The 23,745-nt window shown below is 38.7% G+C and overlaps 1 protein-coding gene across 1 annotated transcript; it reads right to left on the bottom strand.

The window, feature by feature from the left end:
* Positions 1-351: 351 nt before the first annotated feature.
* Positions 352-7,220, bottom strand: LOC121763436. The gene is made up of 9 exons (XM_042159446.1): positions 6,674-7,220; positions 5,915-6,015; positions 5,453-5,825; positions 2,060-2,887; positions 1,917-1,968; positions 1,685-1,746; positions 1,482-1,588; positions 1,324-1,411; positions 352-979 (listed from the first exon to the last, which is right to left on the bottom strand). The coding sequence occupies exons 1-9, from the start codon at positions 6,815-6,817 to the stop codon at positions 674-676; spliced, it is 2,061 nt and encodes a 686-aa protein (XP_042015380.1). The 5' UTR covers positions 6,818-7,220; the 3' UTR covers positions 352-673.
* Between the last annotated feature and the right edge of the window lie 16,525 nt (positions 7,221-23,745).

Genomic DNA, 23,745 nt, shown 5'->3' with positions numbered 1-23,745 from the left:
TATGGATTCATAATTGTAATTTTCTTTCCATTTTTATATTTTCATTTTATGTGATATACGATGGAATAAGAATTTACTTACCTATTTACATCACTATATACATTTTACTATATGTTATTGGTTCCATAGTTTTATAGATCCATTATTTGGCATGGCATATGAATATGATACAATCCTGTTTAAGAGGTTTATATAATTGCACAATTTAGAATCTCATGTCCATTAATTCTTTAATTTATCACAATTAGACAACTATTTCAACCCACAAGTAAAGAATTCAACCATCTGAGAATAAAATCATTTACAGTATCACCGAAAAGAACACAATTGTAGAAAGAGTGAAAGGAGATATTCAGCAAACATTTTTCATTTATTTCCATTTTTTCATTTTTCATTTCGTATTCAAACGATCATAAAAAGATAAGTGCAAAACCAAAAACATTCTGAGAGCATAATGTCTACTCTGGCTGCATTCAGTCCAATACATTCACAAAATCAGGTGGTTTCTGTTCCCTCACAACGCCCAGAATCACCCCGTCTTCACTGTACTAATAATGTAAAGCGGATATTATTCCTCAACTCATGCACCTCTGCAATTGGCTGATCATGTCGACAAAGCAAAAACAATGCCGGTGTTCAAAATATCCCTGCACGGCGCTGAGTTATAAACAAATTAACCTGAACTCACATTTGTCTTGGTTTCTGCTCTGACATATGTGAGACTACGTGTAGTTGGTGATAAAATCATGCTGTTCGATGCCTGGCCTAAAGTCTCGGGCACAGTTGAGTCAGACCCTCGCTTCCACTGGAAACTCCTTGCACCCGGCAACATCATAGGTACACGACCACCCCTGTATTGCATACCTCTAGCGAAAGGAGCTCTGTCATATCTTGGAACAACAAAAGGAGATGCCCGAGCAACGCGAGGCCATGTCATAGCAGATGCAACATCAGGTTGAGCAGAGGTCTTCTTTACAATCTGAAGATAAGATTAAGTTTTAGTTCAAAGTAATTAACTCTTCTTACCTGTGTTATTAATCCATGTTTACGACTTTATGTTCAAACTAACTGTGAAAACATTTTTCAAGCAAAGTTGCAAACCTATGCTCATCTACATACCCATCACTCTTTTTAGGCCCAGCAAACAACTTAAGTGGCATATCAGGAATGTTTGTAAGGTTAAGTTTCAAGTAAAATAAGTCATCTAAGCATTTAGAGGCATACCACAGAATCAAACAAATTGATGCAAGAAGCTGATCCCAGCTTCAAAAAACCATTATGCAAGTCGTACATCTAAAACTTGTATTATTCTTAATTACATACCTTCAAAATGCGTGACAAAAAGGATGTGCCGTCCAAAGACAAAGCAAGCTCAGCCGCTTCTTTACTCATAAATTCTATATATGCTGATCTGAATAAGGAGAACTATTTAGAAATACTACAAACTGGATTAAGGGAATGAAGCATCTGAAACACCTTACCCTTTTGGTTGCCCAGTAGCCGGATCAGTTAAGATGATAACTTTCAAGACTTCTCCAAACTTGTTGAAATGTCTAGATAGGCTATCCTTAGTGGCAGCAAAATGAACCTAAATGTGTTGGTCATAAAAACGGAGGATATTAGAAAAAATGTAATGACAGAATCGACCAAAAAGAAAACTTGGGGCTTAATATGAGGGAGTTACATTGCTAACAAAGATGGTGCAGGAATCAGCGTCTTCAGCTGGTGGACCAGTATTACGTAAACCTGCATACAATATGGATTAAGATAGAGGACAAGAGCATGACAAATATGCAATTCTTTTCAAGTTGGTAATGCATCGGAAGAGATATATCATCTATGGCCAAGAATACCACTGAACTAGAGAATAAAATATAGAGTGAAAAATGAAACTTAAGGAGCGATAGAAGGCTCACCACTTGGTCCCTGACTCCTTTCAGATTCGTGCAGAGTAGCATCAGGCTTTGCCTGTTAGAAAGCAAGTCAGAGGAATCAAGTTAATGATAAAAAAATTTCTTACATTTCCATTAAATTGCATGAATTTAGTTAAATTTCTTACATTTCCATTAAAAGGCACTGTATGATTGTTGTTTGTTTTCATCAACCACACTTCAGAGTTTGTAGAAACAGCATCAGCACCTCGCATTCTTTCATGATCATCCATCTCAGCTGCCTCTATTTCTTCCTGGTATTGAGGTTTCCTCATTTTCATGCTTACAGAAGAAGAATCCGTGGGGATTGCACTATGCACTGCCGCAGGTCGAATAATATCTTTACGTGGTCTGTATGCTGTTCCATCAACGTGATCAGCAGCACCATATTGAAACTTCAAGGAGCTCTCTACCCATTTTCCACTAGATGAGCCTGATGGATAAATATCTGTGCCTTCTCGTCCCCTTTCATCATAATTTTCTCTGTCATATCCCCGAGCAATATCCATGACTTCTTCATGAAAAGATGGCATGTTCCCTTCTTGTAGCACGCTGATATCATCTCGTGGGTAATAAGAAGAGTGAAGACTCTCCATCTCAACATTAAAATCTCCATCAACAGCATCTTCAGTAACACCTCCATATTGGCAGTGACTGCTAGTGTTTGGGCCATTCATAGCATTACCAAGCCTATCAAACACATTACGGGAAGGCCTAACTTTAGCTACATCCTTCACTGCTTCAGCCATAGCTTTAATAGCCACAGACATAGAAGCGTGACGAATCCTCTGAGGGCGTGCTTCTGCATATGACTCCGTTGTTGAAACCACTGAGCGTAGACGTTTGACTGAAGGCTCTGCTGTTGCATTTGGTGGCCTCGAAGTAGCAACAGCATCACGTACAGCAAATTGCAGTAGTCTTTTCGGGGCACTAACAGTTGACTGGGACACTTCTCTCTGCCAATTTGAAGCAACAAATAAGTGAAGCGAAAAGCACCACAGGGACTTAAGATCTTTTCAAGATAAAAGATCAAGGAACACACAAAGGCCAGTTTCCATATCAAAGCAACAATAAAATGAGTTTCTTCTCCACATGCGATCTCAATCTTTTTCTAAAAGAGAATGGTAGAAGATTATGACTTCAAGATAGTTGTTAATGTCAGCATTTAAATAATTTTTCTTAAGCTGGGAATTATTTCTGTCAGGCTCAATGAAGTCTTATCTACTACGAAGATACTAAATACAGATTATTATAGCCCACATGACATGATAGAAGGTGCACCTTACTTTGTAAAGGGCCGTGTCTGGTTCCTAAGGCAATTGAGTTGTCAAATTCAGCCAAGAAGCTCATTGCACAAATGACAAAGTAATGGACTCTAGAGAAGTATGCTCCCTACCAATTTCATCAAGGGTGGATGCATGCAGCGTAAATAATACTCCCTCCGTCCTGCTAAATCCCAGCCACTTTTGAGCACTCATTTTGTAAAAATGATAATAAATAGTTAAAGTGGAGAAATGATAAAGTAAGAGAGAGAATAACGTAGATAAGACTTTTCTCTACATTATTCTTTCTCTTACTTTACCATTTCTCCACTTACATTATTTATTATCATTTTTACAAAATGAGTGCTTAAAAGTGCCTGGGAATGCTAAAGCGGGACGGAGGGAGTAAATATTTTACAAGTTTAAGGATCAAGATGTTAAAACTACGGAAATTGATAAAATAAAATAGAAAATTAAACTCCGTTCATTCATGAAAATTAGGCCCCTTGTTGGACACACAGATTTTAATGAGAAATTGATTAAGTAAGAGAGAGAAGGGGAAAAGGTAAGAGAGAGGAAGAGAAAAAGTGGGTAAAGTATGCGAAAGTTTTCATTTTTTAAATGAGAATTTTTCGTGGACACTCCAAAATGGAAAAATGAGACTATTTTTTCGTGGACGGAGGAGTATATCTTAAGTTCTAACACAATATTGAGCCACAAAGCCATAGACCAGAATATATAAATAGATAATTATCTTTATTTTACCTGAAGTATAATTAATTACAAGAAGACATGAAATACCACAGTATTTGTAAAGAAAAAACTCAATCTGTGTGCAACTGTGCAAAAAAAACAAAAAAGAACTGATGCAGCTTATGATCGCCCGATGTCTCAGTGGGCGTCAATGAAGAACAGAGAGAGTGTGACGAGAAATTAGAAGGATTAAGACTGGAAAGTGGGAAGAGAAGCCATGAATCTTGAGATAAAGAACTCAACCATAACTTCTAAGTAAGGTCCTCTCGGGTCAATTATTAATAAAAAAAGTTAGGACATGCGGGCGAGACATCCATAACTACCACTTCAAAACCACCAGGGCACTGGGTGGTGGTGGCAGAATCCTCAAAAACTGCCACCGGCACCCACCATAACCCCCAACTGATAACATTGTTCACTACTGAAGAAACTCGCTCGAAAGGCAGGGCAAGGGATTAGGACGGAACCAGACCACTCAATTGCCCAGAACGAGGTACTCCCTCCGTTCTTGAGTGGCACGAGATTTTAGGAAGTGTTGTTAGGTGGAATAAAGTAGAGAGGAAAAATGTAGTTGAATAATTTAATGAGGAGAGAGAGGAGAGAGGAGGTTATTTCCAAAATTAGAAGGTGGTCTTCTTGATTGGGACAAACAAAAAAGGAAAGATGGTCATCTTGAATGAGACGGAGGGAGTATATGATAAAATTGGGAGGTAGATGCAGAGAGTACTTACCCTAAGACATCAGAGTTTACAGGATTCAGAAGAAATACAAACTCGGGTAAATGAACCAAGAGTAAGTCTATGGTATTAATGAATCGTAGTAATATATCCCATGATGTGCATGCTCTTTTCATCACTAGAGTCCTCAAAATTCAATATATGTAAGGGTAGTATATAAATTAGTTATATTGCAAAGCCAAGGTACTTGACGTAGACAAGAAAGAGAGAAAACTACACACTATTCTTAGATTGTACACAACACTTTAGAAAGGATTCATTTGAATGTTTATATTCAGTGATACACAAACATTCACCAACAGCATTCATCTTCCTTTATTTCCTAAAATAAAAAGATAACTATAGTATCAGAAAATACACAATGCCGATTGTACAACATAATGACAGCTAATGTCTCACAGGTTGTACAAACAGTCTCAAACAACATAACACAGATGAATCATTGACTAATGTTTTATTTAAGTATACTTTCTTTTCCTTCAAGGGATTTCCTTCTCAGGTGCATACCCAGATGGTGAAATATGCAGATACCAAATAAATAATAGATAGCAGAGGGGGAGGCAAAATATGCAGACTGAGGAATACGGTCAATATATCTAAGGTCCACTAAAACCAACTTTATAACTGTCCTCAAGAGCCATGAAGTGCAAAACTGCAAAACCAAATAATGTTCTAGACCCCTTTGAAATATCTCACATAGAAGGACACAAGAACTTTACTAGTGCAAAAAGTACATACTAAAATTGTACAAAAAGCATGAAAATGTCACCTTTCTTTGATGTTGCTCCTCATCATTTCGCCTTCTTTTTTTATGAATTGTTGACCGAAGAACACGGTGTGGTTTAGATTGAGAATCACTAGGCTGATCTTCATCTCTGATATTTACATTTTTGGCCACAGACTTCATCTCTGATCGAGGAAGGGGGGCTTCATCACCACCCCTTAGGTGCCCTTTATTTTCCCGATTTTTATGGTGCCCATATGTTTCAACATAGTTTCCTTTATCAGCTTCAGATTCCATCTGATCAGATCCAGCATTCCCAGGCTGATCCCCTGCAGAAGGTTCTGTTTTGGGGAATCCTGGTTGAAGTTCTTGTGCTTGGGCGTATACACTCAAATTAGATCCCAGATGGTCCCATAGCCTTGCAAAAAGTTCACAACAGTTGGGAAGCGTTATCAAATATTAGAACAGATGCATATCATCGTAATATGCAAACTGAAGTAATCTTACCAAGATATGAACGAGTCGCTGTCATCTCCTAAAAAGACATCCAGCTCATTCTTTGCTTCATCCTTACTCCTACCATTTTTTAGCAAGACTATTACATATTCCTGGATTACAAATTATACAAGATCAGCTATATGTAGGATGCAATAAAGAAACACACGCACACGCACACACACACACAGGTCTGAGTGGACACAAGCAGAATCAAATTGCATAAAAACTAAAAAGAGAAAACATTTCAAAATTTTGTAATGGTATATAAGTTGACACATCCAAGGTACAAATTAAAACATAGAAAACACACATACATACTCAAAATGAATATATTCAATAAGTTGGAAAGGAATTCAGTGTATAACAGAGTAGAGGTCAAAGTTTGAAAAATGACAGGGGAGAGAGCAAAATAAAGTAGTCCAATAGACAATTACACCAGAGCAAGAAATGTATACACTAAAACAAATGCTCAAGTCTCATTAAAACAAGCAGCAATGAGTTCCGCTATCTTTGTGAAGCTGGTAAATGAATGAAACTAGAATCTGGTAATAGTACCAATATCCAGCTCATTCAAATAACACTAATTTACATGATCGTTATACTAGCCCATAACTCACTTTATTCAATTAAAAAATTACAACATCTCTTCCACATTCCACACATATTTAAGATACAAGCCACGTACAGAGCTTGCATCTATAATCCCCAGACACACACATTTCGGATAAAAACTGTCAATTAAATTATCCAATAAACTTCAATTCCTACCACGAGAGTTTCATCGGTGTAATCACCCATGAACTCCTTGAGCTTCTCCTCAACGACACCACGAAGCCTAGAAACTCCTTCACTCGAGAAATTTGCCTTAAATGTCTGATCATCTCCCTCCATCACTGCACTCTGCAATTCCATAAAACTTCGCCCCTAAACCCTAATACCAATTCGCTAACAAGTCGCTACAGTGCTCAATCGGGGGCCATCCAAGAAACCGAAAAATGAAGGGAAAAAGGAGTAACTTGTCTATTTTCGCTAAATTAAGAAATGTCTATGGAGTGTGAACCTAATAGAAATAGAATGAAGAGATTATATACTACTTATTTTGAAGAGAGTATATAAAAGTATTGAATGAAATTGATTTGGGGAATATTTTCAGGAAACAGAGACAAAAATTAATCCAATTTCAATATTGATTAACGTGGAATTGTGGAGAGAAGTTGATGGAAGTGGTTGCGGCATGGCGGCGGAGATACACAGTCCGATTCTCCGGCAAATGAAGAGCAGTTGTGGGTAGTGATGACAAGGACGAAACCCTACGCAATTGCGAACTGTGACTACGTGAAAAATAACCTAACTTTATTTTAAGGACGAAACCCGAATTCCGATTTTTCCCACGACCTTTAAAATTAGAGTATAAAGTCATCAACTTTGCATTTAGTCGCCGATTTCCCATGATTGTTTTTCCGGTGAAAGAGTGAGCTGACGTGTCGTTTTTAAATGATGTGGCGTCTCGTGGCCGCTTACATGGGCAACAATTTAGTGACTGTGAAGAATTAAAAAAATAAATTTAAAAACAAAATTTTAAAAAAACAAATACCAAAATAGGGATGAAATCAGCCACATCCCCAAATTGAATTACCCTAAACCTAAATCGACGACTTCCGACGAACGCTAAGGAATCTTGAGGCGACGACGAGCAAATGACGACGATTTGTGCTAAGGCGACAGACCATTAACTGCGTAAGGCGACGGACCAAGCGTAAGGTTTCTTCGACGTGGATATGTGGGAGGGCTTCTTCCCAGACAAGCCGATTGTGAACCCGTAAGCATATTTTTGCCCTTTATACTGCAAAAGCGTTGGTTGGCCACCATTTTGCATCAATTTAGTTTACATTAGCTTAAACATGCTTTGTTTCTATTTTTTGATTTTTTCAGCAAGCCTTTTCGGCTTCGGATTTACCATGGGGGGAGTTTCATTCCACATGAGAGGATTTGCGAGAAATACATAGGTGGGGAAATGTGGAAAGGTAGTGGGTTCGATCCAGAAAGATTTGGCTACTTCGACTTAGTAGATGAACTGAACAAGCTAGGGTTAGATACCTAGGATAGACTTTGTTTCAAGAGGAAGTGGGGAATGGAGTTTATTAACATCATAGGTGATGCAGAGGTGATGTTGATGTTGATGTTGATGTTGAAGTTTCTAACCACAGTTAAAGTTCAAGTGTGTGATGTGTATGTGGTTGGTGGGAAGAAGGGTGGCCTAGAGCATATTGATGAAGATAAATCCGTGGGTGGGGGAGACACCATGGATGATGAAGCTGTCAGGCATTGAGTGGTAGAGTTTGAGTCAGTCAGAATGAGTAATGTTGAGTCTGTGAATAATAGAAAGTGTACCACCAGGAGTAGAAAGTAAACAACCTCCAAGGCTGGCAAGTTACCGTCAGTATGTTCCCAAAATAGTGTGGTGAAGAGTGTTGAAAGCAGTGTGAAGAAGAGGTTGTTCCAGTCTTCGCAGAAGTCAGTGGTTGAAAGTGTGGGTAAGAGTGGGGGGGCTAGGAATTCTGCAGCTGAGGAGGTTGGTAAGAGTGTGGGTGAAGATGTGTGAGCTAGTGATTATGTATCTAAGGATGTGGGTAAGAGTGTTGTTGAGGATGCGGCTGATAGGAATTCTGATGCTAAGGTGTTGGGTGATGTGGGAATGAGAGCTAGTAATCCTGAGAGTGTGGGAGATAATGCTGATCAAAATATGGGAGTGGGTATGGGATATGACAGTGAGAAGGATGAGAGTTATATACCATCTTCTGATGATGAGGAAACTGATGATGACATGGATGCTAAGGAGTTAGTGTCTGAGGATGAGGAATACACACAGGGGAGGAAGAAGGCAAAAGAAAATAAAGAAATAGAGTTTGTTGTTACTGATGACATCTTCTATGGCCTAGTCAGTGGAGGGAAAAAAAGTGACTATGTGTCTGAGGATGACAATTCTGAAGAAGGTGACATATACTCTAGTTCAACTAATTCTCAAGATGAAGGGAGAAGAAGGTTGGAAAGGCATGGTAAAGTGATGTATGATCCATGGTGTGATCATAAAAATTTGAAATTGTGCATTGGAATGGGATTTGTTGATAGCTTTCAAGCAAGGGATGCTCTAACAGACAATGCAGTGGAGAATGGTTGGGAGATTCACTTCAAAAGAGCAAGTAGGAAGGCATTCGAGGCAGCTTGCAAAAGTCCTTGTAAGTGGTTCTGTTCTGGGAGCCTAGTGAAGATGAATGGTTCTGTAGTGATTAAGAAATTTGAACTAGAGCACACATGTCCTAGGGCTATGAGAAACAAAATTGTGACCTCAAACTGGATTGCCAGAAAATACTTGCATGTGTTTAGGATCAGGCTAGAGTTCAATTGTAAAGGGTTGGGTAAGGACTTGATGCAACGGTTTGCCTTTGATGCAACCAAGTGGAGGTTATACCTTTCCAAGAGAAAGACAATTGACATGCTGAGGGGAACGGTGGACGCTCATTATGCAAAGATGGGGAGCTATATTCTGGAGCTGAGTAAGTCTGACAGAAAATGGAGGTTTGAACTACATGTAGATGTAGGTGTTGTTTTCAAAGCTGTGTATATTGGTTTTAGTGGCCCGAGAAAGGGATTCAATGAGGGATGTAAACCTGTAATTGGTCTAGATGAGGCTTTCCTCAAGACATATCTTGGTGGGATATTGCTCACCGCCGTAGGGACTGATGGAAATAATCAAATGTACCACATTGCTCGGGCTGTGGTTGAAGCTGAGAATGAAGTATGCTGGACTTGGTTTATTAAAATTCTGATTGAGGAATTGACATTGGGTGAAAGAGTAGGCATTACAATTATCAGTGATCAGCAAAAGGTATATACTATACTCACTTTGAAGGGGCTGGCAGCGGAAGCGTGCGGACAAAACGGATCACATGAATTTGATCTATTTAGCAGATTATTTAGACAAAATCTATTCGCGTAATTATCACATGTATCATGCTCATAACTTGAATTAAAACATGCTTTAGCACATAAAATTCCTAAAACATGCTTACTACGGAATTAGCCAATTTACCTCGTTGATTCAATCAAGAATCGATGATGGCTTGCTCCGTCTCCACGTGAAGATCTTCAATATAAGACCTCGGATCTTCTGACTGGTGTCCCGGACTATACGTTGATATTTGTGTGGGCAAATCTCATCAACGTACTAGGACTCGAATAATGGAAGACAGAACTCAGCTCACGGAGGAGAGCACAATTTTTGAAAATCACTCTTTATAGGGGGGACGAAAATTTGACAAAATAATTGTTGTGTTTTCTGTCTCCTTTATTCTCCTATTTATTTAAGTCACATATTGGGCCCAGTCAGGGATCTAAGGAAGAATCTGGAACAAGCCTCACCCAATTTGCTTTTTACTAATTAAATTGAACCCACAATTTAATATAAGCTTATATTGGAATATTACGAGTAGCCACTACAGAAGTAATATTGCACTGTCTTCCAAATCCGAAATTACAAGTATTCCGGGTTTCCTTTAATTGTATTTGATTTATTTCCCGCGCTTAAGATGGAAACATCCATTAATTAATTAATGTCTGTTATAGACTTAATTAATTAACATATTTCGAATTCCAAGAGTGGACTTAGCAAGAAACTCTTATTTATTATTCATAGAGTAATCAAACTCCAACTAGCTAGGTTCCGAATAATAAAACCTCGTTTCGAGCTCCTCTTGTGGATGTTATCAAACGAGACTCTCCTCGCGCACGTTTCAACATAATAGCAATCCTAGCACCTCTAGATAATGATCACCACTACCCAATATACCTGGATCGTTGGGTTACAAAAAACCCGCACCTTTGGTAAGTCAAAGTAGTGGATACTCAATATCGTATGCTCAATGCTAACGTACATTGATTAAGAAATTAATTCTCAAGACCTCGTCTTTCAGTAGATAGCATAAAGACTCGTCTTGCTGTTAGATCCATTCAGTGCTATACCACACCAACGTCATCTTATTTCAATAAGGTTTAGAAATAATCGGACTGACATTGCAACCTTTCGCGATAGGTAGTCTAGGCCTATCTAGGTTGTGAAATTCTTATTTTTCTTTGTTTAGAACTGACCGTGTTACCTTAAATTGGACGACGCCCACAACCGGTCTACTAAAACAAAGACTTAGACTTTGTTACATTTGCTCATACATTTAAATATGCAATAAACAACCATTAAATGTAAAACATAACAACATTATGACAAAAATAATCTGTTGCATTTATTGGAAAATAACCATTAGAGTTTTACAGTATCCAATCACTCGAAAGGTGATTTCTAGTATACAAAACCCTAACAATCTCCCACTTATACTCAAAACAGCTTTCGAGTATACAAAATAGTAGCGTGCACACGTCTAAATTTCTCCCACTTATACTGAAAGCGAGTTGAGGTCTTGAATGAGTCGAACTCACATCCCTTCAATGTGGCACTCGAACGGTTTTACCGCCAAAGCCTTTGTAAAAGGATATGTCAGGTTGTTCTCTGACGCAATCTTGACCACTTTTATGTCTCCTCTCTGCACTATATCTCTAATGATATGATACTTCCGCTCTATGTGTTTGCTCGCTTTGTGAGCTTTTGGTTCTTTCGAGTTTGCCACAGCACCAGAATTGTCACAATAAATAGTGATGCTCTTGGGCAGATTCGAAACCACACCTAAATCCATAAGGAAGTTCTTTAACCATACAGCCTCTTTTGCAGCCTCTGATGTGGCCACATACTCGGCTTCCATGGTCGAGTCCGCGATGCATTTCTGCTTCACACTCTTCCAAATTACGGCTCCACCTCCTAAGGTGAACACATATCCTGAAGTAGATTTTCTCGAGTCCTGATCAGCTTGAAAGTCTGAGTCAGTATATCCCAAAGGACATAGCTCGACTGCATTGTAAACTAGAGCATAGTCCTTAGTCCGTTTAAGGTACTTGAGTATGTTCTTTACGGTAGTCCAATGTCCTTGGCCTGGATTCGACTAATATCTTGCCACCATGCCAACAGCAAAGCAAATATCTGGTCTAGTACAAAGCATAGCATACATGAGACTTCCAACTGCCGAAGCATATGGAATCCTTCTCATTGCTTGTATCTCAGACGGCATTTTAGGGCACATCTCTTGAGATAAATGGATGTCATGTCTAAAAGGTAAGAAACCTTTCTTGGCGTCCTGCATGCTAAAACGACTAAGTACTGTTTCGATGTAAGATTCTTGAGATAAGCACAACATCTTCTTCTCTCGATTCCGAAGAACCTTGATCCCGAGGATGTGTCCCGCGTCTCCCATATCCTTCATCTCGAACTGGTTTGATAACCATGTTCGAACTGATGACAACATCTTTTTATTGTTTCCAATTAGAAGAATGTCATCTACATATAAAACTAAGAACACCACATTCCCCTTATCAACTTTCTTATACACGCAGCTCTCACTTGGGCACTTTTCGAATCCAAACTTGCAAACAGTTTGATCGAAACATTGGTTCCACGATCTGGATGCTTGCTTGAGGCCATAAATGGCCTTCTTAAGCTTCCAAACCATGTGTTCTTTGCCCTTTATGGCATATCCTTCGGGTTGTTCCATGTAGATGGTCTCCTCAAGACTGCCGTTTAGAAATGCAGTCTTAACGTCCATCTGACATACATCCCAATCCATATAAGCTGCAATAGACAACAGTATCCGGATCGATTTGAGCATGGCCATTGGGGAGAAGGTCTCATCATAATCGATGCCTTCCTTTTGGGTATACCCCTTGGCCACTAGTCTTGCTTTGAAGACTTTAACTCGTCCATCGGGTCCACGTTTACGTTTATATATCCACTTGCTCCCAATGGCAGTACAACCTTCGGGTAGGACGGACAAATCGTAGACGTCTTTGTCTATCATAGATTGTAGTTCCGAATCCATTGCTTTTACCCATTCGCAATGATCGATATCTGTCTGCGCCTCCGCAAAGTTCCAGGGATCTAATACATTGTTGTCCGATGAGTGATCCATAGATTCTCCCAAACCAATGTATCTATCGGGCTCATGTGAGACCTTCCCACTGCGGCGCGGCACTACAATATTTTGAGTAGAAGTTAAAGTTTCGGGAATTGTTTGTACACTTGGTACTTGTTCTTGGTTAATGGAACTTGTGACTGAAGTTAGCTCATCAAGAGCCACTTCACTGCTGGGTTTATGATTCATTACATAGTCTTCCTCTAAGAATGTCGCGTGAGTGCTCACAATGACTTTCTTATCTCGGAGACTAAAGAATTCATAACCTTTCGTTCCTTTGGGGTAACCTATAAACAAACATACCTCCGTCCTAGATCCTAGCTTAGTTGGACCCTTTTCCAATACATGAGCCGGGCAACCCCAAACCTTGAGATGTGCTAGATTGGGCTTACGCCCAGTCCAAAACTCATATGGAGTTTTAGGTACGGATTTTGATGGTAAATTGTCTAAAATGTGACTTGCGGAAAGCAAGGCATGTCCCCAAAATGAAATAGGCAGACGTGCATAACTCATCATCGATCGAACCATGTTTAATAAGGTCCTGTTCCTTCTTTCAGCCACGCCGTTCTGCTGGGGCGTGCCCGGCGCAGTCAGTTGGGATTGAATTCCCACTTCCGATAAGTAGTCCAAAAATTCGGCATTGAGGTATTCGCCTCCACGATCGGATCGTAGGCATTTGATATTCTTCCCATGATACTTCTCCACAAGAGTCTTAAAGTCTTTAAACTTGTCAAAAGACTCTAACTTGTGACGCATCAAGTAGACATATCCAATTTTCGAGAAGTCATCAATAAATGTGATGAAGTATCGAAAACCACCTCTTGCCTCAGTTGACATTGGTCCACATACATCGGAATGAACGAGCTCAAGTACTTCCTTGGACCTATTGCCCTTAGCCTTAAAAGGCCTCTTGGTCATCTTGCCTTCTAAGCATGACTCACACTTATGAAAAGGTTCCTCCTCTAGACCTTTGATAAGATCTTGTTGAACAAGAGAATGGATCCTCCTTTCATTGGCATGACCAAGTCTAAGGTGCCACAAGTACGTTTCGTTCATTGAATTTGAAGGTTCTTTTCGTTTCTTTGAAATTTTCGATGTTGTATTGAGTTCTGATTTGCGATTATTAAACTGTGTAGAAGTGATTGTGTACAGATTGTTTTTCATGATACCACGACAGATATAAGAACCATATTTCTTAATAACGCAGTTGTCATTAAAAGAAATCGAATATCCATCATAAACCAATTTAGAAACTGAAATTAAATTTCTTCTAAAAGAAGGTATCAACAAAACATTCTTCAAAATAAAAAATCTATCACTACTAAAACGCAAATAAATGTCTCCCACTGCAACGGCCGCCACTTTGTTAGCGTCGCCCAGCTGGACTTCGATCTCACGATCATGTAGCCGTCTTGTCACCTGCATTAAGTCAGGATCAAAACAAATATGATCAGTGGCTCCTGTGTCAATAACCCAAGTGCAAATTGATGTCGAAGTCAAACAAGACTCGACAACTAGAGCTTGGTGCATACCTGTAGCCTTGCCCCGTTTAGGACAGTCTGGCTTTCAATGCCCCTTTTCTCCACACTTGAAACACTTTTCCGTGGGCTTCTTGTTAGCCCTCTTCTTCTTCTTTCCCTTAGCTATCTTGGCCGGTCCTGAGTTCGGTGCCTCCCTTTTTCCTTTGCTAGGCTTTAAGCCAGAGGAACGAGGCGCCGAAGTTATCATGGCCGCCTTAGCCTGGACCATAAGGTCCTCTGCCGACTGAAGTTCAGTCAACAACTCTGCCAAGGTGTAATTCCTTTTGTTCATCTCGAAGTTGAGCTTGAACTGTTGGAAGCTAGGGGGAAGACTTTGAAGGATGATAGTCACCTGGGACTCGAGATCGATCGTCCCTCCCAAGACCTCAATTTGGTTGAGGTGGCCCATCATCTCGAGGACATGGTCCCTCACAGATGAGCCTTCCTTCATTGTCTTCGACATGATACTCCGAAAGGCTTGAGACTTCGCCGTTCGATTCTGACCAAAAAGATTTTTGAGATTCTGCATAATCTCGGCGGCTGTTTCCATGGCTGAATGCTGATGCTTGAATACTGAAGATATAGATGCCAACATGTAGCACTTAGCCATCTCATTCGTCTTATGCCACCGTCTGTGTGCATCTCTGACTCCTGCCGCAGCGGTAGCCGCCGGCACTGGAGGTCGCGGGGTGGTGAGCACAAAGATGTACTCATCTGCTGTGAGAACGATGTCCAAATTTTGTTTCCATTCTATGTAATTTTGGCCCTCGAGTTTATTTTCTTTGAGAATTGCGGAAAGAGGATTGAATGACATATTGACGATTTGATTTGCACTGCAAAACAGAGTATTTTACTATTGTCATAAACTTATGTAAGAAGTTTGATTAGATTAACCATAAAACTTTTCAAAATCTTACAACTGTAAAATTAAAATTTTGTACCCTCCAGAGGAAGTCAATACGCATTAAAATCTTACAATTTTACTGGTCACAACACCGACGAATAGTCCAGAGACCACAGAGTGGCATGGCCGCCTAATGTTGCCTAAGCAAGACCACCGAATTTAGCATTACAGAGTCTCATTTCTACAACACACTCCCATAACAATGCTTGTGTGCTGCTAACAAGATCAAGCTATCTCATAAATCCTGTGTGAACTTCTGAATCTCGCAGTTTCTTAGGATTATTGTCCCCACAGAGCAGGTGGCGATAATATTGGAAACTACATTCTAGTTCATACTATTTATATTTGAGAAGTCCGCCCTCATGAACTTGCTATTTTCTTAGGATTATTGTCCCCACAGAGCAGGTGGCGATAATATTAGAAAAATGCTTCATAAATTGCAGACCAATTGATGGAGACCATATACAAACGTTGAGTTCGTAATTATAGCTTAGATATTTTGGGTTATGGTTTTACTTTAATTATCCTTAGCCTTGAGGCAGTTTAAGGCTTAATTAAATTCTGTTGGTATTTAATCTACTGGATAATTAAATCTTTTATTAATTGGTATCTTCCTTTAGGAAATTATTGTTCTAGAATATAATGCTTATTCATGTCTACTATAAGGTATATCTAAAATAAACAAATTATTTAATTCTTAATAAGACATGAAAATTAATTCCATATTCAAGATTAGGAAGAGATATTTCATTATTTAATGTATTCATACATATCTATCCCTTTTAGGATCTTAGATATATAAATATTATGAAACTATTAAATTATTCTCATCCATATCATCTAGGAATCAAAATATTATTATTTATTTCCATAGATATAGAAAATAATAAAAATATTCCTTAAATCTAGATAAATATTAGGAAACTATTAAATTATTCTCATCTATATCATATAGGAATAAAATAATATTATTTATTTCCACAGATATAGATAATAATAAAAATATTCCTAAAATCTAGGTAAATCTTCCAGAAAGATTTTATTTCCATTAAATAATAATATTTTAATGATATCTTTTAATAAAATAATTAAATAATCATTAAAATAATCTTTCATCGTTATCTCATCGTACGAGGTTCGAACGAACGATGAACGACGAAGATCCGACGAATTCGTCGTCGAATCACGACGCATGCAGCGTCTCGGACACCGGCGCGCAGGTGGCGCCCCAGCGTCTCAGCCGCCTGGCTCGTCGGGTGTCGCAGCTTTTCGGCTAGGCGCGCACACGGCGACACGCGCCTCTCGGCCAGCTGCTCGACGCCTGTCTCGGCGTCTCGGCTCGTCGGGTGCCGACACTTCTCGGCCAGGCGCGCGCGCGGTGGCGCGCGCCTCTCGGCCAGCGTCTCGGCGCCCGGCTCGACCCTCCGAGCCGTCGGGTGTCGCGAGCTCTCGGCCAGCGGCGCGCACGGTGGCGCGCCCGCTCTCGGCCAGCTCGGACCTTCCGCCTAGGGTTCGGCCCGGTGTCTCGCGGTGTCTCGGTGGCTCTCGGACGAGCCACCACTCCGCGCCAGTCACCGCCGTGTCGACCTTGACCCGGGTTCCGTCTGGTGCGTGTGGTCTCGGCCGGCGGCGCGCACGAGTCCCCCTTCGTTTGCGCGTCGCCCCGTGATCACGGCTCCCGGCTCCCACTGTCTCGACATCCCTATCTCGATCGCACATGGTGCGTTCGAGCAATTCAAGTTCTTTGATTCGATAGTTCTTGAGTTCATCATGCATAATTAATTAAACAAAACACCAAGAACATGCTTCGCAATCAAATAATACATGCATACATGAATTTCGCGAAATTTAAATCCAAATAATCAGAGCCAAAGACTGGCTCTGATACCAACTGAAGGGGCTGGCAGCGGAAGCGTGCGGACAAAATAGATCACATGAATTTGATCTATTTAGCAGATTATTTAGACAAAATCTATTCGCGTAATTATCACATGTATCATGCTCATAACTTGAATTAAAACATGCTTTAGCACATAAAATTCCTAAAACATGCTTCCTACGGAATTAGCCAATTTACCTCGTTGATTCAATCAAGAATCGATGATGGCTTGCTCCGTCTCCACGTGAAGATCTTCAATACAAGACCTCGGATCTTCTGACTGGTGTCCCGGACTATACGCTGATATTTGTGTGTGCAAATCTCACCAACGTACTAGGACTCGAATAATGGAAGACAGAACTCAGCTCACGGAGGAGAGCACAATTTTTGAAAATCACTCTTTAGAGGGAGGACGAAATTTGACAAAATAATTGTTGTGTTTTCTGTCTCCTTTATTCTCCTATTTATTTAAGTCACATATTGGGCCCAGTCAGGGATCTAAGGAAGAATCTGGAACAGGCCTCACCCAATTTGCTTTTTACTAATTAAATTGAACCCACAATTTAATATAAGCTTATATTGGAATATTACGAGCAGCCACTACAGAAGTAATATTGCACTGCCTTCCAAATCCGAAATTACAAGTATTCCGGGTTTCCTTTAATTGTATTTGATTTATTTCCCGCGCTTAAGATGGAAACATCCATTAATTAATTAATGTCTGCTATAGACTTAATTAATTAACATATTTCGAATTCCAAGAGTGGACTTAGCAAGAAACTCTTATTTATTATTCATAGAGTAATCAAACTCCAACTAGCTAGGTTCCGAATAATAAAACCTCGTTTCGAGCTCCTCTTGTGGATGTTATCAAACGAGACTCTCCTCGCGCACGTTTCAATATAATAGCAATCCTAGCACCTCTAGATAATGATCACCACTACCCAATATACCTTGATCGTTGGGTTATGAAAAACCCGCACCTTTGGTAAGTCAAAGTAGTGGATACTCAATATCGTATGCTCAATGCTAACGTACATTGATTAAGAAATTAATTCTCAAGACCTCGTCTTTCAGTAGATAGCATAAAGACTCGTCTTGCTGTTAGATCCATTCAGTGTTATACCACACCAACGTCATCTTATTTCAATAAGGTTTAGAAATAATCGGACTGACATTGCAACCTTTCGCGATAGGTAGTCTAGGCCTATCTAGGTTGTGAAATTCTTATTTTTCTTTGCTTAGAACTAACCGTGTTACCTTAAATTGGACGACGCCCACAACCGATCTACTAAAACAAAGACTTAGACTTTGTTACGTTTGCTCATACATTTAAATATGCAATAAACAACCATTAAATGTAAAACATAACAACATTATGACAAAAATAATCTGTTGCATTTATTGGAAAATAACCATTAGAGTTTTACAGTATCCAATCACTCGAAAGGTGATTTCTAGTATACAAAACCCTAACACACTTATCTGTTATGCAGTCTAATTTGTGATTTATTGTGGGCTTTGTTATGTTGACACTTACAATGTTGCTTGATAGGGACTTGAAAATGCAGTACAGAGTCTACTTCCATTGGCTGAGCATAGAAACTGTGCAAGGCATATCTATGCAAACTGGAAAAAAACTCACAAAGGTCCACTTTTGAAGCAGCTTTTCTGGAAGCTTGTTAGAAGTACTTACATGGAAGAGTATGAGATTACTTGCAGAGAGCTCGAGAAAGAAGATGGACAGGCATATGCAGAATTAATGGACAAGAACCCAAGCAAATTCTGTAAGGCTTTTCTAACAACTGACAATTGCTCTGATGCCATACTGAACAATGTGTGTGAATGTTTCAATGCCTATATTCTGGAGGCAAGGAGTAAACATGTGTTAGACATGCTAGATGAAATGAGAACCAAACTGATGAGAGGCTTTACAGAAAGAGTTTAGACATTGAGAGTGTTGGGATAAATTCACATGTGTGTCCAAAGGTGGGGAAGAAAATTGAAGCTATGGTCTATGAAAGTAGAAACTGTACTACCATTCCTGCAGTTGGGGGAAATTTGAAGTTAGTCACTTTGACGATAGGTTTGTAGTGACTCCTTCATTAAGGCAGTGTGGGTGTAGGAAATGGGATTTGACTGGCATCACTTGTCTCCATGCATGCGCTGCTATTCATTTTCTCAAGCAGAATGTGGATGATTATGTCCATGAATACTTCTCCTTGAGCAAGTACAAGTCTGCCTATTGATATGGGTTGTCAGCATTAAATGGGGAGAAGCTCTGGCCTCCTGCTGAGGGGTACCCGGTTGTACCTCCACCAGTGAAGAAGATGTCTGGTAGGCCCAAGAAGGTGCGAAGGAGGAACCCATTCGAGAAGGATCCAGCCAGACCCAATAGAATGAGGAAAATTTGTGTGATGACATGCCAGAAGTGTTTACAAGAAGGCCACAACTCCAGAACTTGCAAAAATGAGCCAGTTGAAGTTTTACCAAAGCCAAAGGCATTACACTCTAGTTGGAATCAACATACGCTCTATTTTGTTCCAATGTTTACTAACATTGCAATTTACTCAACTTATAGGCCAAAATGGGAAGGCCTCGGAAGACACCATCCAATGCAGACCACAGTACCATCGCAATAACAGGGAGAGCTGGAAGAAGGGGAGGTCGTGGAGGCCGTACTGGAGCCTGCGGTGGAGGCCGTGGAGTTGTTGATGGCTCAATCCCCACGCAACAAGGCAACACCAACAATGGTTGAAACATGATTTAACTAGTTGAATTTGAAAAAAAAAACAATGTATTTCGACTTGGGAAGTAGTTGTATTTGGATGAAAACAATGGTTTTTTGTGGACACCAAACTATGATGTGTAAACCGTGGGTGTTATTTTGAGGCAGGATATAATATTATGATTTTACCATGTGTTGCATCGAAACTATTATGTGTACAATATGTGTGTTGTTTCAGGTTCCATCCATTACAAGTTAAGCTGCGACAATATCCAAATGACGATACATAAAATGCAAATGACAACCTTTAGGTTCCGATTTTGACGATGCAAATCTGCGACAACACCTTGGAGTGCTTCAACTTCAGTGGTTTTGGAACGGAGGCTCTCGTCAAGTGCATACTACTTAGGAACTCTATCTCTCAATGCACTTTGCACGTTGTCCCTATCCAGCTTCAATTTTTTAAAGAAGTACTCTTGATTCGGTGACAATGATGCATCAATCCAACGAAAGAATTTGCAATCGACCTCCTTCCAGACCTGGCAACGATAGAAGCGTCGTCCGGGATTGGCATCCATATTGGATGTCACCACATCAGCTTCAAGACCGTGATCACAGACCACTGCCTAAAACCTCGGCCAAGTTCTGCTCGAATGCTGGGAAGAAGTGGACATCCTGCACCAAAACCGCATTTGAACATTCAAACCAGTCCAACCTTGAGCCCTAATTCTGGATGAAACATTATACACAACCCTAAAACCAATACAAATCTAAATTGCAAAATCTACATTCGGGATTTCAACAATCATGAACCCTAAATACACATTGCCAATTGCACATTCGAAATCGCCCAATCCAACCACAAATCGAGAACCACAACATCGCATATTCAAAATTCAAACCTAAATAGGTAATACAAGCAAACCCTAAAATTGAAACCTAAATCGACCCCTAAAACCAACGAAATCAATCGCATCTTCAACGAAACGAACGAACCCTAAAATTGAACCCTAAATCGAACCCTAAAATGAAGCTATGGTCTTACCTTGTTACGGGATTTCAAGGACAATCGGGATTGCAGCAGTTTTGTAGGATGAATCGCAATTTGATTCTGAGAATCGACAATGGGTGTGGGTGGATGAATCGAGAGAGGAAGGACGAGTGTTTGATTTGGGGTTTAATTGTAGTTTTGATTTTAACCTAATGTTGCATGTTGGTGGACTAAACGTCGTTTTATCCATAAGAAACGGCGTCGTTTCAATATTTTCCGATGCCAGACACGTCAACATTCAGGCATGCCACATAGGATTTTTAATTGCCGGAAAACACAGGGTTAGGTCAATTTGGGAAATACCAGCGACCCGGCAAAGTTGGTGACTTTATACGTCAATTTTAAAGGTCGTGGGAAAAACCAAAATTCGGACAAAGTTCATGACTTTTAAGGCAGTTATCCCCTTTATTTTAACATTTCGTTTCCCTTGTTTAGTTTCGTAAAATCATGTAAATGGAGAGAAATAAGCGAAGTTCATTTTGTAAAATTGGTTTGGGCAAAATGGGCAAAAGGCTCGACTGATAAAATGCATTTAAATAAGTTCAAAATTAAGTGACCCATCAAAATAAATAATCGATTACTTTGAATTATTTCCATTTTCCTGAACTTCATTTATCATGCGTCAACACAAAAACAACAAATGAATAACGTGATGGCAAAACATGTGTTGGTTGTTGATTATTTATAATTTAACAAGTTTTGGTAGGAAAGATAATTCATCTATGTTTAAAATTATATGATAAAAATATTATTTTTTGTCATATAATTTCAAACATATATGCGTTATTTTTCCTACCGAACAAGCTCAATTAACATATACAGACTCCTATTTCATAATATTTTTATTGTAATTTTTAGAAAATCAACCCATTTTTCAAATCAAAAGTATATTATAAACAACATAAAATAATAGGGAAATTTTCAGTTAATTGAATAAACTTAATTAGTTATCGAGTCAACTCTATCAATCTCGGGCTATTTTCGATTTGTGCTTGAAATTTTTTATCTTGACCCTTAACTATATAAAAATAATACATCAAACTGAAATGATATTAATTATTAATTATACATTTAGAAAATAACATGTCTTGAGTATTTGGATATTTCTTGAGTGGAACTTCATTGCGACTCCTAATGCTAATTAGATATAGATATGATAGTCAATTAAATCATGAACTTGATCAAACAGTTGTCAGTAGACACTTGAAATTGAAATATCAAATAATAAAGTTTCAGTTTTGCTTAATTGTCTCATTCGTATACAAATCAGAGTCTTTTAGTCATGCTTAAAACGATATTAATTAAATTATAAGAAATAAGAAATTAAAGGAACATTATTTTAATAAAACGCATTGCTTTGAACGTTATAAAAATGATATATTGTGTATGAATGAGATAATTAAGGAAAAAATGATATTTTGTGATTTAATATTCCAAATTTGAACGTCATGAACTAATCATAATTTGATCAAACTTTTATACTAAATGACTATGGACCCTTAAATATAATGTCAAAGTTGTATTGTTTTACAAGGAAATGTTTTTATTAGTTAAATGAATCATTAATTAAATTGTGAATATCAATTCCAAATTTGTCAAAATGATATTGAATATTGAACTTTTAATTAAATACTAGTAGTAATTTTGATAATATAGACATGTGTATTCAAATTTATGTCAGTTAATAATGTACAGTTTTAGCAAAAATGATAATGCTCCTAGTAAATAACACTGGCTGACTTGGTCAACTTCAATATGAAGGCAAAGGCAATCACGCTACTACGCTAGCATTAATTTGGACCACAAACCATATTGCATGAAGTTTAATAGGGTAATTGTAATCAAATATACTTAAATTAATAGTATAAAAAATTTAAATTTGATTGAAGTTCATTTTTTCAATACTATCATTGGTAACCAATTCGACAGCTGAAGTATTTAATGTAAACGGCTATCATTTATTTGAATAAAATACATGAATCAAAATGCAAATTTATTTAATATATCCTGCAATAGCCACCCAGTAATAATTACCATGATAAATTAATAGAGCCCCACTAATGACTAATCTAACTCTATGAATACGAGGCAAGTTGGCTTAGCAATTATATACGACGACCAAACATTTTTTTTCAGAAAATACTTATTTTTTATATAAAAAATAATCTTATTTGAAGACATTATATTACTATTAGTAAAATATGAAAAAAAAATTGAAATTTTATCATAAATAAATAATTTAAGTGAACGAATCACGAAAATACAACTCCATAAACTAATTTCATGGAAATACAGTACTCCCTCCGTCCCAAGGAAGATGACCCCTTCCTTGGGCGGCACGGAGTTTTATGCAGTTTTATTTTGTGTGTTAAGTGGAGAGAGTAAAGTAAGAGAGATGGAATAAAGTAGAGATAAAGGTGTTTCCATTTATAGTAATGGGTCATCTTGGATGGGACAAACCAAAAAGGAAAGTGGGTCATCTTTAGTGGGACGGAGGGAGTATTATACTATGAAACAAAAAATGGTAGGAGCATAAAACCATGCTTTGTGTATACACAATAATAAAATATCCCAAAATGGACGTAAGGCCACGTCAGAGTGATCTAGAACCTCCCTATTAGCGCCATTTAGAGAAAGCACGAGGGGTATTTCCGTCACCAACTTGTCGAATACGCGTCCCTATGAGGCCAT

Source organism: Salvia splendens, chromosome 14, assembly GCF_004379255.2.
Source record: "Salvia splendens isolate huo1 chromosome 14, SspV2, whole genome shotgun sequence".
NCBI lineage: Eukaryota > Viridiplantae > Streptophyta > Magnoliopsida > Lamiales > Lamiaceae > Salvia > Salvia splendens.
The sequence above is the reverse complement of the archived record's forward strand: the minus strand, read 5'-3'. Positions and strand labels throughout refer to the sequence as shown.

Coding starts and splice junctions, on each gene's coding strand:
- LOC121763436 (XM_042159446.1), bottom strand. CDS start 6,817: ATGGAATTGCAGAGTGCAGTGATGGAGGGAGATGATCAGACATTTAAG. Junction 1,412..1,481: donor GCTACTGGGCAACCAAAAGG/GTAAGGTGTTTC, acceptor CTCCTTATTCAG/ATCAGCATATATAGAATTTA. Junction 980..1,323: donor TTTTGTCACGCATTTTGAAG/GTATGTAATTAA, acceptor TCTTATCTTCAG/ATTGTAAAGAAGACCTCTGC.